At 37.1% G+C, this 17,767-nt stretch overlaps 1 protein-coding gene, 1 long non-coding RNA gene and 2 pseudogenes across 2 annotated transcripts in view; 3 read left to right on the plus strand and 1 right to left on the minus strand.

Annotated features, from left to right (window-relative positions):
- Nucleotides 1-17,767, minus strand: part of LOC138128565 (uncharacterized) — a 275,295-nt gene that overhangs the window by 167,760 nt on the left and 89,768 nt on the right. The window lies entirely within an intron of this gene.
- Nucleotides 1,724-4,304, plus strand: LOC138128147 (catenin alpha-like; annotated as a pseudogene).
- Nucleotides 7,184-8,965, plus strand: LOC138128561 (protein hunchback-like). The gene has a single exon (XM_069044766.1). It carries the CDS (start codon nt 7,413-7,415, stop codon nt 8,379-8,381), a length of 969 nt encoding a protein of 322 aa, XP_068900867.1. The 5' UTR covers nt 7,184-7,412; the 3' UTR covers nt 8,382-8,965.
- On the plus strand, nt 8,829-11,061 carry LOC138128148 (partitioning defective 6 homolog beta-like; annotated as a pseudogene).

Raw genomic sequence — 17,767 nt, forward strand, 5'->3', positions numbered from 1 at the left:
GGTTCGTCTGGGCGTCCGCCATCGTGCATTTTTTTTTTGAAACTGGCAAATGACAACATACTTTATCTACTACCCCACTATATGGTTCAACTTAATGAAATTAAATTTTAAATTTTCGACTTTTGATCAACTTTCAGCGGCTAATACTCCTCTGTGCGTCGACTCGCTATCATAGATAATAACAAATAACAATTGTGGCAGTTTGGCAAAATGGGCTCTATGAAGTTGTTTTTGTGTTTTCATTTTCTTGTTTTATATACTGGCAGTGCTCAAGACAACGATGGTTCTTTGGTTACACAAAGTGAAATATTCGACAACAGTTTAGATACCCAATCTCAAAATCAGGCACTGTTGAATGACCACAATGCACACGTCCAAAACCACAAACCCATCTTCAAGGATTGTGAAACGTACAACCCCGAAGTCAAAGAGGAACAAGATAGAGGGACGCCCATCATAAAAGTTCAAGCGGACGATCCGGACAAAGGTGCCCCGATCGGTGAAAGAATCACGTACAGTATCGAAACATCAGTTGAGACAAGAGTTAATTTTGCAATTAACAACGAAACGGGAGAAATCACCACAAACGTACCGTTTGACAGAGACGAACCAGGGGGTGTATTCTTCAATCTCGATTAGTTCATGTCGCATACGACATATCTCGAACGGTTGTTGTCGCACACTACAAATGTTTTCCATTCTTGAATACCACGCGAATAGTAGTTTATTTAACGAGTTCGTGTGTAAATTGGGCATTTTTTGGCATGATTGGGCCAGTTTAAAACGCGAATGAAACGAGAATTGTACGAGAATTGACAAATGTCGCATGCGATATTTATCACTCGAGATTGAAGAATACACCCCCTCAGCCAAACAAAAAGAACTCTACGTGACAGTTCGAGCTGCCAATGATGGCCATCCGGAGTTGGCAGATATTTGTACTTTCAAAGTGACAGTGACAGATATAATCGATAACCTTCCCAGTTTCGATCAATTGGAGTATTTAGCGAAAGTTTCTGAGGATCTTCCAGAAAACAGTGAAGTTTTGAGAGTGTTTGCTTATGATTTTGACGATGGTGAAAACTCCAGACTGACATACAGTTTTACTTCCACTGATCCCAAATTTGAAAAGTTCTTGAGAATCGACCCTTAAACTGGTGTCTTTCACCTAAAAAAAAATAACAGGGAATCAATCAAAGATATCAGGCGAACGTTCACGTCAAAAACAACGGAGAACCACCAGATGAAGCAAGTGCGGAATTATATTTCTTAGTGGTAGATTCTGACAAGAAACCACCTTCAATTGAAGTAGTAGGTCATCAAAATGTCATCTAGTTGAAAGAAAACGAAAGCGATTTTGAGAGATCTCTTAGCTCGCTTACAACCAATTCAAATATCAACGACACAAGTGTGGCTTTTGAGTTGGTGAAAGGCAAAACGATTCAAACTAATAAAGATCAGTCTTTTGCGTTGAGTCCAAGCGGACCCACTTCAGCAACCATTACGTTAGCACGTCCCTTGGACTACGAAAACGTCATCGAATACCAATTGACCGTTCGTGCCAAAACAAAGACTCACTGTACGCTTCTGTCAATATAATAGTCAAAACGCAAACGAAAACTGATGAACCAGGCAGCTAAACGACAACAAGAACTGAAAGATCCGCAGCTCCGCGACGAATTGGCAGCTGCCTGTGCCGTACTAAAAAAAAAAACACTCGACCATGCTGTTGACGGTTTCGAAAGTCTACGTCCGCCATCCGGAACTCGCAGCTGCCAAAGCTAACCGCGACTATACGTCCTCAAGCAAGTCTGCGACGCCGTCAATACCATCAACGACGTGGTCCAAGGGCGTACGCCACTGGTCCCGGTCTATTGAGTTGGTCATCAAGCCCCTCATAGGTTTGTAAACCAGTCCTGGACTGTGAAACAAATTTATAATCATAATAATAAATGATAATTTTAGCAATAAACAAAAACGTTAGCCATATCCCGATTTTCGACAAGTGTTGCGAGTCACGCAAAGTGAGTTGGAAAAAATTCCCGGTATATTCAAAAAGCGTCTTCTGCCTGGTCGTTAACGACGAGATTCCCGAGCTCAACGGAATCGAACTGGCGGAAAAAACTTTGGAACAAATGAGGCCAACAGTTCGTACCTGATAATTACAATGTGCATTTCGTGTTAAACAACTTGTGAAAATGATTTTATCATTTATGGCTGAAAATGTCCAAAAATAAGACAGAAGTTAAAAGTATGCTCAACAAAATGGAAGTAAAGAGTAAACGTACTGTAGCAGACACAATATTCGGACACCCAATAAACCCAAACCAAGTGCCCATAATTAGACCCACAATAGAAAGGGTCGGTTGGTGGTAAATCAATGGGAGATTGCAAACACGCTTAAGAATTTCTTACGATGGACCGTATTATGAAATTCCTGGGGCAGTACAGTGTCTTTAAAAAAACGTTTTACGACTGATGAAATTGCAAATAATATGGTCACACAATTTTACGCCTTCCTCCGTATCATTGCATCTTCAATGATATTTAATTTTCCAAAATTTGGACATGAAACATTACAATTTTTAAGAAAAGGTATCGACCAAATAACCCCACAAAATTGAAAAAATTACTGTGGGCCATCTGCGTTGTGTTGAATAGAAACTACATTCGCTGGGTTTTCCCTAATTAGGATTTTTTCAAGTACGGTTCGTGCCGCAAACTTTCAAGCGAACCCTCACAGTTTGGTGATTTATGGCTGTGGTTACTGCTTACTGTTAACATAATTGTGGGTACTTTGCTTAGGTTTATTGGGTGTCCGAATATTGTGTCTGCTACAGTAACTGTTTTTCAAGCGAGAGGACGGGGAAAAAATAATAGTAATAACAGGAATAGTAAAAAATTTAGTAATAAACAAAAACGTTCTAGTGATCCTGGCTTTGAACAGAATGGCCCTGCATCCCAAATTACTCGACACCCCCACCGACAGCGCGCAAACCTCGATCCATCTCGCTTCCTCCATAGGTCAGTGGAGGATGGTGCGATGGTTAATCATGGCCGAAGAGCTATCGCGTTTGGCTGAAGTAATCCATTTAGAATCTAACAGACCTACAGTGGTCTACGATCCTTCGGATTACGACAAAGTCATCACTGAAGTGAACAGTACGGCTCACAAAGACACCACTTTCGAGACCAGGTACGATCAAAATGTCGCCCAAAAGACAATTTTTTATTTTCAGAATTGCAGACTGCGTTCACCACTCTGAAAGGAACATCACGATTGGATCAGTGAGATTAAGCAACATAGCGCTCACGGTGGGTATTTGAATTGGTGTCCGCCAATAGAACCGATTGGAGAGTCAATAATAATGATAATTTTAGCAATAAAAAGAATGGGAAAATAAGGGGATTTTCTCCCGGTGATGCATCCTTTGGGGACATACTAGAACGTCTCCATCGTTTACGACGTTCATCTGTTGCTCAAATCTCTCCACGTAGTAGAAAACGATCTGGAAAAGTTGAAAAATGCCTCAAGTCAAGGCGAGCTTGTGGACAACATCAAAGCGTTCGGTCAAAACGCAAACGAAAACTGATGAACTAGGCAGCTAAACGACAACAAGAACTGAAAGATCCGCAGCTCCGCGACGACTTGGCAGCTGCCCGTGCCGTACTAAGAAAAAAACACTCGATCATGCTGTTGACGGTCTCGAAAGTCTACGTCCGCCATCCGGAACTCGCAGCTGCCAAAGCTAATCGCGACTACGTCCTCAAGCAAGTCTGCGAGGCGGTCAATACCATCAACGACGTGGTCCAAGGGCGTACTCCTCAGCCGGCGTCTGGACCGTAGGACGGTTCAAGAAAGCTCGCTGCAGCGCTTGGCGACTTCGACGATCACATAGTAATGGAAGCGTTGGCGTACAACGAAGTACACACAGACCGTCGCTGGAGGAGCGGCTGGAGAGTATTATCAGCGGCGCTGTGCTCATGGCAGGCTCCAGTTGCACCAGAGACGCAGTTCGTCAAGCTTTTCAAGATTTATTGTCGGAGTACATGTTTAACATAGGAAGTAACGAAAAGAGTGACGGGCTCACCAGAGCTATCGATAATATGGGAATTGGAATTATTGGGAAGGAAGACTAGAGATCTGAGACAGAAGTTGCGCAAAGCTGTGGTCAATCATGTGTCTGATAGTTTCTTGGAAACCAATGTTCCCCTCTTGGTTTTGATCAAAAAGGCGCAAAACGGAAACGAGTAGGAAGTTGAAGAGTTTGCCGTCATGTTCACCGAACATTCGAACAAGGTGGTAGAGGTAGGTTGAATCAATTTCAAACTGTTACTTCCTGTATGTGTTTGTCAAAATATGCCAATAAAGACCGTCACTTTACTATTTGTACAGGGTTATTCGAAATGATTGTAGTCGAAGTAGGCGTGAAAACTGAATCTAAAATTTATGGTTGCCGCTCCACATAAAAAACATCAAAATGATGTGAATAAGTGAGTACACACGTTCACACACAGGAATCGAATTGGGTACAAAACAAACTCAATATGTTTAGAATCGATTGCAAAACAACTCTATATTTCTGGATTCAATCGTTAATTTAACAAAAATAAATAAAAATCTCATCACCGCACTTTTCACCTAAAAAATGACAGTGACAGTGACAAAACTGACAGTTCACATGAAAGCGGCAAAAATGTAATAACATGGGCATGGGCTACTTCGACTACAATCATTTAGAATAACCCTGTATAACAATATGAGCAATAAAAATAGAAATTTCATAACAACATTTTTGAAAACACTCACAGCGATGATGAAAAAAAGTTTTGCTTCCAACAAACAAGGCTGTGGTGGTAAACCCGTTCATCATCTTGGTTATCATTTCAAACATAGGATTCTGTCATCAATATTTTGTGTTCTCGAATGAAAACCATTTTTTAAAATAAAAATCACGTAAATGTCACAATTGACAAGTGGTCAGTACTCACAGTACTTGGAATTAAAGAAAAACATTAAATAGTTATTTATTTAACGAGTTCGTGTGTAAATTGGGCCTTTTTTGATATGAGTGGGCCAGATTAAAACGCGAGTGAAACGAGCGTTTTAAAGGTCCACGAGTGCCAAAAAAGGCTCAATTTACACAAGAACGAGTTGAATACAACGGTTTTTTTTTTCGATGAGCCCTTTAAAGGCTCCAAATCGCTTAAAATCTTTAAAATTAGCTTGACGTTTCATTTTGACAAGTTGTAACATTTATCAAAATTCATTCACACATGAGAAAATTCTCAAATTCTGAGTGTCGAACAAAAAAAAATATTTGAAATTAGTGCCACTTAGATTAGTTCTTTGATAATATAGCATAAATAAACAGTAGGTACATAATAATAGTAAATAACATAGTGTAAAAATTAATAAATATTTAGAGCTGTCCGTTGCTATGAGAAATCTTTGGTGTTTAGAAAAAATTTCGATTTTACCACTTATAATTTCAGCAACGGGAATAGTACCGCAATCTCTTTTTAAAAATTTAAAAATTCTGGATTTAGATAACACATTGGTAGTTGAAATTCAAAAAGGTATATTATTATACTCATGTCACATCGTGAGGAAGTTCCTTAACATTGACACAGAACATAATACACAACAAAGTCAAAATGCGGAGGCGAGACGCCGGTAATTATGTTGATAAGCACTGCACTATTACTTGATAGTAATATCCGTAATAGTATATGTACTCCGGCAAAATTGCCGTGCCGCCGGGTGGAGGTGGGATAGTGTGTAAGTACTTGTCTTTTATCACTGACGTTCAGGTGGCGCTGCCACCATCTGAAACTCGAACCAATCTGCCCGAGTTTGTGTCAGAAAAAATATTTGTTTGTATTACTTTATTTGTGATTCCTCTTTCGCTCTAATTATTAATAATCACAACTGTGAATTGAAAACGCTTTTTTTTATTTGCTTTTTCTCTTATTTTTCTCGGTTTGTAACTGCAGGGTTGGAGAAGATTCCGAGGATTTTCATATCGCATCTTGTGTCTGGCGGTCTAGCAGAATCCACCGGTCTTGTGAAGCCGGTCAATCACAGAACGGTTGCTCCGGTACGGCGAGGGAGCTTCAGTAGAAACTCCCAGCTTTCGAGTGGTTCGCAACAATCGCACAGCAATCACAGCATGGCCGGGTCTGATCCCGAGGACAAGTACGATCAAGACGAAATCCTCGACTAAACGGCACCGACGACAAATTTAGAAGAGACTCACAGTTATTGCATCTTTAGGGCAAAACGTAAAGTGAATTCTTGTATTTATTGCTTCCGTTGGCAGTAAGGCTGTACTCAACTGAAACAAGGTAAGACTAAAGAAATCTTGTTCCGACAGCCAGTTAAGTACGGAAGTGTAAAATTTGAATGCGGGAGCCTACAAAACTGCAATATTTTATATGAGATAATAGCCAGATAATAATGCTAACAATGATTTCATCACTGCCATACCATTTGCCTTCTACTTGCGACACAGCGACAGAGAGAATTTGGACAAATCTCTCTTCGATTTGCATTTATTAAAATACTGTCAGAAACCAGTAAAATGCTTCTTTCAGTCGCTGTAGGCTGCGAGAGCTTCAAAATTAAGTAAATTAAAATGAAAGTGTATTTCTTTATAACAGAATGTCTCATTCAGGTACGGCAAACGTGGACATAATCAGCCATGCGTCCATCACGGGACCGGTCGTTATTTCATGACATCACAAAATCATAGTTTTCCCATAAACACGGCAACATGGCCACAAGACTCGGAAGTACTTTTTACAAATGCCAACGATCAAACCAACGAAGGAATAATACATTCTTCGTTCCCATACTTCAGCGTACAATTTCATCCGGAACACACAGCAGGAATCCAAGATCTAGAATGTGTCTTTGATGTTTTTCTGGATTTGGTTGAAAACAAAAATAAACAAAGACTTTGCTAATCGACAAATTACGTTATTCCGTAGCAACTTCGGTGGTGCTGGAAATCTTTATTGCAGAAGGAGATATCGGCGGAGGAAGATAAAAACGATTCCGGAGTTGCTTCTGGAAGCGATTTCCATTCCTCGTCACCCGGAAGTGATAACAGTCAAGATCAACCGTATCATCGAACACCCCAAGCTCACACAGGCACATTTTATTCCGCACCAATGATTCCACAATCCTACGGTGTGAATCCTTATAGACACAATCCCTTGACACATTCAGAGGCGTTGGTATCTTCGAAAAGCGATAAGGAAGATAGTGACATGGACAGCACTCTCACGCCGTGTGCTTCCCCGAATCGGGGCAAGACTACCTCTGTCGCTTGGAGAAGTCTCTAGAAAAATGCGGACTATTCCCGTTAAAATCAAATGAGCCTCCTAGCGACGATATTTCAAATAGGATGGACGAAATGGAAGAGAATGACCCAAGTTTGAAAGTACCAAAGATAAACTCGCACGGTAAAGTGAAACTCTACAAATGTAAGCAATGCGACCACGTTTCTTCTACTCAGTACGACCAATCGGAACACAACAGGATTCACATCAAAAAAGATAAGATGCTTAGTTGCTCCACGTGCCCTTTCATCACCGAATACAAGCACCATTTGGAGTACCACCTCTTGAAGCACGTAGGATCCAAGCCCTTCCAATGCAACAAGTGCGAATATTCCTGCATCAACAAGTCACACATGAAATCTCACTCCAACGTATACAGATACAGCTGCAACGACTGCAGCTACGCCACCAAATATTGTCACTCGTTGAAGAACCACTTGAGGAGATTCGGACACAAACCGAACGTGATCCTCGAGGAAGACGGCAATCCGTGTCCGGACATCATAATAGACGTCCACGGTACCAAACGCGTTCCAAGAATTAAAACTCAACCCAAAATGGAAGAATCTCGTCCACTCCCGGAAGGGTTGCCTTTCGGCCTAAACCTGCTCAATGGAAGTCCGTTTCCGGCGTATCCCTTCTTCGCTGGTTTTCCCAACCCTCAACTTTTACAACAGTTAATCGCCGGACAGACTCGTGTCCCTTTCAACGAATCGACTCCTTCAACTTCCAGTTCTACAGAACCAGATCCAGATCCCAATATTCTTGATCTGAGAAAACCGGGATGCAGCTCTTCCGAAGATCAACAAAAAAATCACCGTAAGGGAGCAGTTTTCAAGGTCGATCTCTCCAGGGCTAAGGAGTCGGAAGAAGACGATTACGACACATCGACCACCATGTTTTTCAACGTCGAAGCCGTGGTCCAACCACAAGACGAAGATAAAAACGAGGAGACTAAAACTGATGAGGAATCCAGCGTCGCTGACAAGAACAATAATCAGGAAAATACCTGTCATTATTGCAATATGACATAATGTGGAGGCGAGACGCCGGTAATTATGTTGATAAGCACTGCACTATTACTTGAGATAGTAATATCCGTAATAATGTATGTACTCCGGCAAAACTGCCGTGCCGCCGGGTGGTGGAGGATTATCAAAATAATAATAATTTTAGCAATAAAAAAAACTACGTCTACGTCAAGAACATCATCCACAGGGTACAGCGATCTCAAGTCGAACAACATCTTCTTGCATGAGGACCTTTCGGTCAAGATCGGCAACTTCGGACTGGCGACGACCAAGACGATCTGATCGGGCTCGTGCCAGTTCTGCCAGCCAATCGGATGTCTACGCGTTCGGCATCATCATGTTTCAGATGGTGGCGATGCAGCTGCCCTTCTGCTCTTCTGTTTCAAGCAATCCATCATAAATTTCACCACGTCAAGCAACATCGCGCACGGTGCGTACCTACTTTAATGGATGGCCGTCAAGGGAGCCGATTGGGGAGTCAATAACAATAATAATAATAATAATATCAATGATTTTAGCACTGCCATGCCATTTTCCTTCTGCTTGCTTGTTGTGCCTGCTGACATTGGACAAGGATCTCAAAGTGGTAGCCGAGTATCGGTGTTAATGTTTTTTGTTTCTTGGAAACCTACAGTTCACTAAATCGAAAGTATCCTTATTCACTATTTGGAACCCGCAATGTAAATATTTTGGTGTTCACTAAATTGGAAGGTTCATTAAATTGGGTGTTCACAAGATCTAGCGGCTACTGTACTTGGAAACGACACATGAGTAGGTATTTATTTTTGGTGTAAATTGTTGTTGCACTTTTTATTGACCCAATAAAAAATTTCGTTTACCCTAATTAGGATTTATTATATTTATATATTTAATAGGCTTTGTTATTAAATTGATTCTTTGTAGTTTAACGCAGAATTTTGGCGATTTTCCATCGAAAGGGACCTTCAAGCCCCGTTCGAAGAATTTCCACACTTGCTAGAACGTCTCCATCGTTTACGAGACATCGCTTGACCCAAGCGACCAGCATTTATTACCTATTAACAATGATGATAATTTACGCAGAGCATTAATGAATGCAAAACCCCTTCTGAGGGTGATCATACAACGAAAAGGTACTTTAAAAAAATGTTCTTGTCAAAATCCAATGTGACTTACACTTACAGGGGATAGTCTTGAAGGGTTGAATGGGTACGGAACCGTCAAGCCGCAGAACTTAATATTTATTTGTGATTCCTCTTTCACTCTAATTAACAACCACAATTATGGATTGAATGAAAACGCTTTTTTTTGTTTGCTTTTTCTCTTATGTTTCTCGGTTTGTAACCGCAGGGTTGGAGAAGATTCCGAGGATTTTCATATCACGTCTTGTGCCTGGCGATCTAGCACAATCCACCGGTCTTGTGAAGCCGGCCAATCACAGAACGGTTGCTCCGGTACGGCGAGGGAGCTTCAGTAGAAACTCCCAGCTTTCCAGTGGTTCTCAACAGTTAAACACCACAGCCGGTAAGATTAAAGAAACATTCCGCTTTTATTCCAAATGTATTTGCACTTGGAGAGTAGATGTGTAATAATAATAGTAATAATAATAATAAATAATAATTTTAGCAATTTGATCCAGCCATCAAACAGCCGTTCAGCGACTCTCTGCACCAAGTCAAATGCTTAAACATGCGGTGGTCAATTTAATCAGTTTATCAAGACGACGCTGATTTAGCGACCCGAGCGATACCAGAATTGATCAAATTGTTGAACCATGAAGATCAAGTAGTGGTTTCGCAAGCTGCCATGGTGGTACACCAATTATCAAAAAAAAGAAGAAGATTATTAACGAATAAAAAAATATATAGAGTGTAATTTGAAACAAAAAAGTTGGCTATCGTCTGTCAAAAAATAGATGTCGAAAAAAATATCGAATAGAATAATAATGAAGTGTTTTTCGAACTATTTCATTTGATGTGTCATTTATTCAAATCGGATAATGAATAAGTAAGATACAGCGTCAAAGGTTTTTCGTCAGTCACCCGGTTATATGGTGGAACACCCTACAAAATATTATCGACAAAAATTCATCCATATTTCAATAACGGAACATTTATGCCAGTTAACGATATTGGTATTATCACACTGGCAGAAAATGTGAAAGAAGTGAGTAAATTTCCAAAAAGAAGAAGACGTGTCTACAAAGATTACAAAACCCCTTGTAAAATACTAGGAAAAGGAATAATAGGTTACCCGGGAAACGATGTACATTCAGATAAATTAAAACTGGGTTTCGTTAAACAAGTACCGAAATCTGTTTGTAAAGGACAATGGTGCAAAATGACCAAACATAGAAAACTATCACCACATTTATTATGTATGACTGGTAACGATGCAGCTTTTCGTTCTGGAGATTCTGGAGGTCCCTTGCTTTGCAATGGCCAGCTGATTGGTATCACGTCCTTTGCAATATCCTGTGGAACTGGAGTACTTGATTTACAACGGCTGGATTGTTGGGGTACTTAATAATGAAAAATATAATTGTTGGCACCATGGTTAATCTGTATGTTTCACATTTGTCTCCGTCTTGATAATAAACTTAATACAAACAGATTTTATTTTTATAAATCCCCATTATGGTGAATACACTTGTTCCAATCATGTTCTTGCAGTTTCTAGAAGAGCAGGACCTGACTTGACCTAATCTGTTATTTCATTATTAGAAGTTTTTTTGAGCAGGGGCCCGTTGCACAATATTTAAGAATTTACAAGTTACAAAATACAAGTTACAAGTTATTAGTTATTAGTACCAATAGATTGTGTTGCACAATTATTTTAGTTACAGTTGTAAATTCTGCTAAATTTTATTAGAAAAAAAAATGAAATTACTAGTGTAGTCGGCTTTGATTTATTTACATGTCACAATCTAATGTTGCGCCTGTCACGCTAAATTTTTTTCTTTATACCATACTGTTATTAGGATTTATCAGTACTCAATGCTTGATTGATATGACACCTATAACAGTCTAGGCCGTTATTCAAAATTATAGGCCGTTATTCAAAATTATCAGACCGAGGCCGTTATTTTTGCTGCCGTTGCTACGGTTACGGCACAAATGACAACTAAATTTAATTTTTGAAGTAAAGAGAAATGTCAGTCTTACAAATAAATCATCGTTAAATGTTAAGTATTATTGGTATAAAGAAAACTATAAAACAATATACGGCCGATATGGATATAACAGACTCGGTTGATTACAAAATCTCGGCTCCGCCTCGATTTTACAATATCTCAACCTCGTCTGTTATATAACCCATATCGGCCTAACACCGTTATATGTAATTTAATTTGTTATATCCATAAATCACTAACCAAAATTATAAATATGGGTAAAAGCGATGACCAACGCAAGTTGTAATTATGCATTAAAAAAAAAGAAATAAAAGGCTGCATCAGTTCTCGGGACAATTCCCCAATCACCGGATTTGGAAGAAATTTTTTATATTTTAAAATAAAACTATATTATGTATAAATAAAATAATATCTACAAACCCACATCGTGAAGAAAATTAGCAATTCAATAAAAATTTCTAATTTCTTCTTCAATATTTTCTGCCCATGATATAACACATTAAATAAAGTTCTATTCACTACATTTTAACTAGGTACATTTTTTTATAACACGACATAGGTACTGTTATTTTTTGATCCCATGCATATCAGAAATGGTATGATATTGGCTACCATTCCACACCAGTGAAGAGTTATGAAGAATTATGTAGGTACATAATTATTGTTTAGCAGTAATAGCTAATAGCCTCACTTCTTCAACTATTATGTTGAATCCTGTAACCTATTTGTTCTAACAATTTCATTTTTTTCTGCGGGCATTCTAAACCGCTCCAAAAACTCTATTCTTCATTCAAATGAAAAATTAATTCGAGGGCGAAAAATTTTACCCCTATGCTACCTTATTCGATTTGGAAATGCTTCGTCTTCACTGCTTGATTCATAGAATAAGTCATCTATCATTTTGAAGAAAATTATTTCAACTTGTAAATTCGGATACCAATATTAGTCCAGTCAATAGAGACATAAAATTGGCTCCACCTTGCAAAAGGTACAGAAAAGTTTATACTTGGCATGTATTTTCTATTAGGCATATTATTAATATTGCCGAGTTTGCGACCTTGGTGGGTTGCTGCTCGCCGCGCCGTACTGGAGAATAGGGGTGGAGAATCACATTTCTGCGACAATATAATTCATGTATCACGTGATCATGAATGATCCAATGAAAACGCGTAAAAGTCCTTAGTTGCATGGCTATCACAGCGATTATAAAAAACAAAAAAATTATTTTCTTATTTACTTTCGTCGTTACGATTTTTGATTGAAATAAATTTGTCAATTTGACAAATAAATGAATAATTTTGTATTTCATTCATTATATTGTCTCATCGAATATAACACGTGGTATGATTAATGATCGATGATATTAAATTCGTGAAATTGAAGCAGGACATTTCACTCGTCCTTCGGACTCGTGAAATCTCCAGCACAATTTCACTCATAATACCGGGTGATCAAGAAGGACTGTTTAAGTTGGCAATACAATTAAGAAAATTTTTATTTATAACACTGTAACTGGATATGTTTTGTTGGTTTATTTGACAAATATCTGATATACAGGGTGGTCCAACACTTACCATTTTTGCGATTACACGTTTAATAATTGTCCAAAAATTCTGAAACTCGATAGGCACAATCTACAATTAATATTCTATGATTGATCATGATCAATTTTTTTCAATTAAATTTTTGTGATGGAGCTAACTTTATAGCGATTTAATATCAAATTGGTCCAAATATTGAAAGTTTTTTTTTGCTCTACTAGTTACAGAACTCCTCACCTTTTTGATTGATCCACTTCCGACTTTGAATTATAATTAGGTAATAGTGAAAATTGCGATCAAATATCAAGTTAAAGAAAGCTGGAATCCAAGACCGTTTATGGTAGAGCTGAATAGGACAGCTCGTAATGTGATGACCCCCCAATAAATCTTTTTGACGCAGGGCTGTCGGCTCCCCCGAAACCATTTTTCAGGTCAGTACTGGTGAAATTCCAGTTTATGATAGAAACGATTCGCAGCAAGTAAAGGATTTTTCTTTAAATGAAAAATATATATTTTAGAAAACTGAATATGGAATAATTTCAACTTCATTACGTAATTTATTTGAAACTTTCTTCAAAATGTTTGCCGAAATTGCTAGGCGTAAAATAGTCGAGTTCGGCCCTGACAGGCTAAGTACCTGCAGTTTGGCGATGGGGTATTGTAAATCTTACTTCTGGTTTGGTTTGTGATTAGGCACTTAGTGTAACTGCGTCATAAATTTCTGTCAGTTGTGCGGCACCTTCTTTAATTGCAAATAAATCGGCAATGTGATGCGTTTTAATTTTTTTTATTTTCAGATTTCTGTTTTCTGTATTAGTTTGAACCTATTTAGATTAAACATTTTTTTTTGAATTTTGATTAATTTCACTTTATCGCCTCTTGACGCGAAACCCAATTGATAATAAATAAAATACATAATGGGACAGGCTTATAGCTCCATAATGTGTGTCTCTTCCTAGCCAAGCGAAAAATTTTTTCGATAGTTAGAAACCGCGTAATCGCAAAAATGGTAAGTGTTGGACTACCCTGTAGGTATAGCATTAACAACGATAAGCCACCAACAACCGGAAGTTACTCCTGTTATACGATTTAAAATACGATTCAGTGTTACCAACTTAAACAGTCCTTATTGATCACCCCGTATCATCGATAATAATCATACCACTTGTTATATTATAGCTGATTATTTCATTATCCGTGCGAGATATGTCTATCTAAGTTATTATAGAAAATGTAGAGCGTACAATTCTCTACATTTTTTGTTGTTTATGTTTTTTTCTCAGATTAATAGCTTCGTAGTTACAGCGTGTAGAAATCTAGAATTTCTTTTATTTTTGCACTTTTTATTCTTTTCCACACCACCACAGAGGTAGAGCAATAGGGTGCGTTTTTTTTACGTAGTGTCCCCGGTGGGCATAGTCCACGATGCAGTAGAAGTTTACTGTTTTACTCTTTTTGATCTCTTTGTAACGTAGACGGATCCAAATGATCTGGATCGATCGGTATAGATGAGCTGAATTCATCAGAGTTTATGAATTCGGGAATTCCTCTTGAGAATTTTCCTCTTGTTCCTCGGGGTCATCATCGTCATCATCAGGATCATCTGGCGTTTGCCGAAATAGAAATTCATTGATTTCAACAATGCAAAAATATAAACGACAACGTTCCAAAGTTTTATTCCACTGAGTAATTAATGATTTAAAATATTGTTAAGAGGCATTTCTTCTGCTTCGCTTAGCCTTTTTCACTGGTTGGTCACGTCTTTCTTAACGGTGAGGAACTAGACAACATCAGTGAGTATTATTTTAGTGTTGTAAGCTTTATTACAAAATGCTACAGGGAATATGTAGTAGGAGAAATGTTACAAAAATTCCAGAACTTACGATGTTACATGAGTGTAAAAATCGTTTTATTTTATATTTTTACACTTAGACTATCTAATTAGCCAAAAAACTTGATGCTGTCAGTGAAGAGTAAAGTGGAAGATTTTGTCAAGATATGGAAGAAGTAGAAATAAGATAACAATGCCACTGGTTAATTTTCTCCAGGACATATTGTATTTTGAGTTATCTTTATTATAAAGGCTCTTTGCAGCGACCACAGAGAAAAATAACATCAGTAAATTGAAAAATATCAAATATAAAACTAAGATCTACGGTGCGAAATTGTTGGACATTTCAAGTAAAGCAATCGCCCTGAGAAAATAAAAACAAATCAATGTAGTCAAATATGGGAAGAGAAAATTGTTTTGGTTACAATTACAAGTAGCAATCTCAATCATTTCTTTAATTAGAAAAATCATGAGGATACACGTTGCTATTTGAGATAAAATTACTTTAACAAGGAATGAATGACAATTGTTTTTTACCCTCCACGTGGGGTATTTTTTGCAATTCTTAAAATAAATAAATTTCGAAAATTTAATCGAACAAATACTGCAACTTGAAAAAATAACTATTAAACCTTATGGTTTTCGGTTGTGCTTATTTATGCAAAAGATCCTATAAAAATTTCTCGAACTTGAAAGTGTACTTTTGAATTAATGCTGTTGATTTCTTAATCGTTATACATTTATCTTCAATAATCTCCATTTGTTTTTATGGAGTAGAATAGAATTATCAAGAGGTATCGATTTTGCTACCGAATGGGAGATTTATTTCCAAATGAAGCGTTATTTTATCATAGCGTTTAAATTTCGAATTTCTGACAGAACGAATTGATTGTTTTAAGGTAATATTGCGGAATTTACTTATGTTTCGTGGGTTTCCTATATATTCTGCTTGACATTACAAAACGATATTTTTTTTTATATAACCATATTAGGTAAAGATACATACATACAGACATATATACATGCATATACCGGGACATTTTTTTAACACTGAACATAGTCCATACTAATTCCCTATGTTCAATTTTAAAAAACACAGATCAATGAATTGTGAGTTGCTATGCAACCAATTATACACGATCTACAAAAATGGTCGAAATTTTGCAATAATGTTAAAATTTGTTCCAATTGATGAAATTGGTCTATCATGTGTTGTATTGGAAATGTTACGCACATTTCTAATGATCTTATTAGCATGAAATAAGTGCATTATGTGTACTTTTTTCGTCAAACAACTTGACCATTTTATTAAACTGTCAAGTACTTATTTTCGTTACCTTGGTTACGTAATTACATACATGCATTGACCTGTGCTTTTTAAAACTGAACATAGGGAATAAGTATGGGCTATGTTCAGTATTAAAAAAATGTCCCGGTACATTTGTATACATATAAATATACAGGGCGATTTATAATAGGCGTAAAAACTTTGATATCGTATTCGGGAAGTCATTTTAAGAAAAAATATTATATAAATATAGCTCCTATTTTGTTTATTTACAGACTACATCAGATTTAAATTTTATTGAAATACATACTCGTAATTATTAAAGCACAACTTTAAAATCTAGTAGCTAAACAACATAATTTGGGAAGAATTGTAACTACATACATAGTTGACAGTTGTCAAAAAGAATAAGTTTAGTGTAGCATGCAGATATTGTTTGTCTGTATGGGTGTTGTGATGGTAACGATCTTCAGGTCTAGTATCGCCGAAGATTTCCTGATAGACGTTTTATTGCTTGGCCCCCAAGATCTCCCGACTTAAACCCCTTGCATTTTTTTTTTTTGGGCCAGTTGAAGCAACTGGTTTACATGACCGAAATAAATACACGTGAACAATTACATGACAAAATATCAAATAGATTTAGTGAAATTCGTTAAGATGATGCAACAATAGCAGCGCGTGTTTACTACTCAATAGTTCGCAGGTGTCACGCTTGCATTCGAGCTCAAGGAGAGCATTTTGAACAATTGTTATAGACAATATTTTTCTTTCATAGTCATTTATTTTTTTATCTTATCTATTTTTTTAAGTTGTACTTTAATAATTATTTCAAAATAATTATTTGTAAACTAGTGTAATTATTTCAATAAGATTTAAATCTGATGTAGTTCTGTCAATAAACAAAATAGGACTTATATTTATACATATAACATTGTTTTCTTAAAATGACTTCCCGAACACGGTGTCAAAGTGTTTTACACCTATTATAAATTACCCTGTATACAGAAAAATGATTTACAAGTTACATGTTGTGTTTTATTTGATTCGTAACTATTAACTGTTTTTGCTAAATATATTCACATAAATATTATTTAAATTATATCTGACATCTCAGTGAAATGAGGTTTCGAGAAATTTAATTGCATATGCAGTTCTCTTTATACGGTGTGATCAAGAATGACTGAGTCTGTTGGTAACAATAAAATTTGGCAAATTTAAAATTTACCATCAAAGATTCATTTTTGTAATAGCATAAACGTAACCGGCATAACCAAAAATGTTTTTAATGTCGTCTCAAGTTAAAAAATTCAGTCAGCGCAAATTACGAGACAAAAAACACCAGCACTTTTCAACTGTTTCATTGCCAACAGACTTAGTCATTGTTGATCACGCCGTAGTTAAGTGGTGACAGCCATGATTGCAATACTTCTCTGCTTGACGGGACTGTTTTTTGGTAATTATGTTGTTGTTTGAAAGTTTTTCTACTTCATCCAAACAGATAAAACATAATTAAAATTTTACACAAAGGCGTTTCACTCAAAATGTTTTGCCGTTTAAAAAGTTTGTGTGATGTTCATGGTATATACACAAAGAAATGTATCTAACATAACACAGTGT

This window comes from Tenebrio molitor, chromosome 4, assembly GCF_963966145.1.
Source record: "Tenebrio molitor chromosome 4, icTenMoli1.1, whole genome shotgun sequence".
Lineage (NCBI taxonomy): Eukaryota > Metazoa > Arthropoda > Insecta > Coleoptera > Tenebrionidae > Tenebrio > Tenebrio molitor.

Bases quoted from the DNA above. Each gene is read 5' to 3' on its own strand.
- LOC138128561 (XM_069044766.1), top strand. From the start codon at position 7,413: ATGGACGAAATGGAAGAGAATGACCCAAGTTTGAAAGTACCAAAGATA.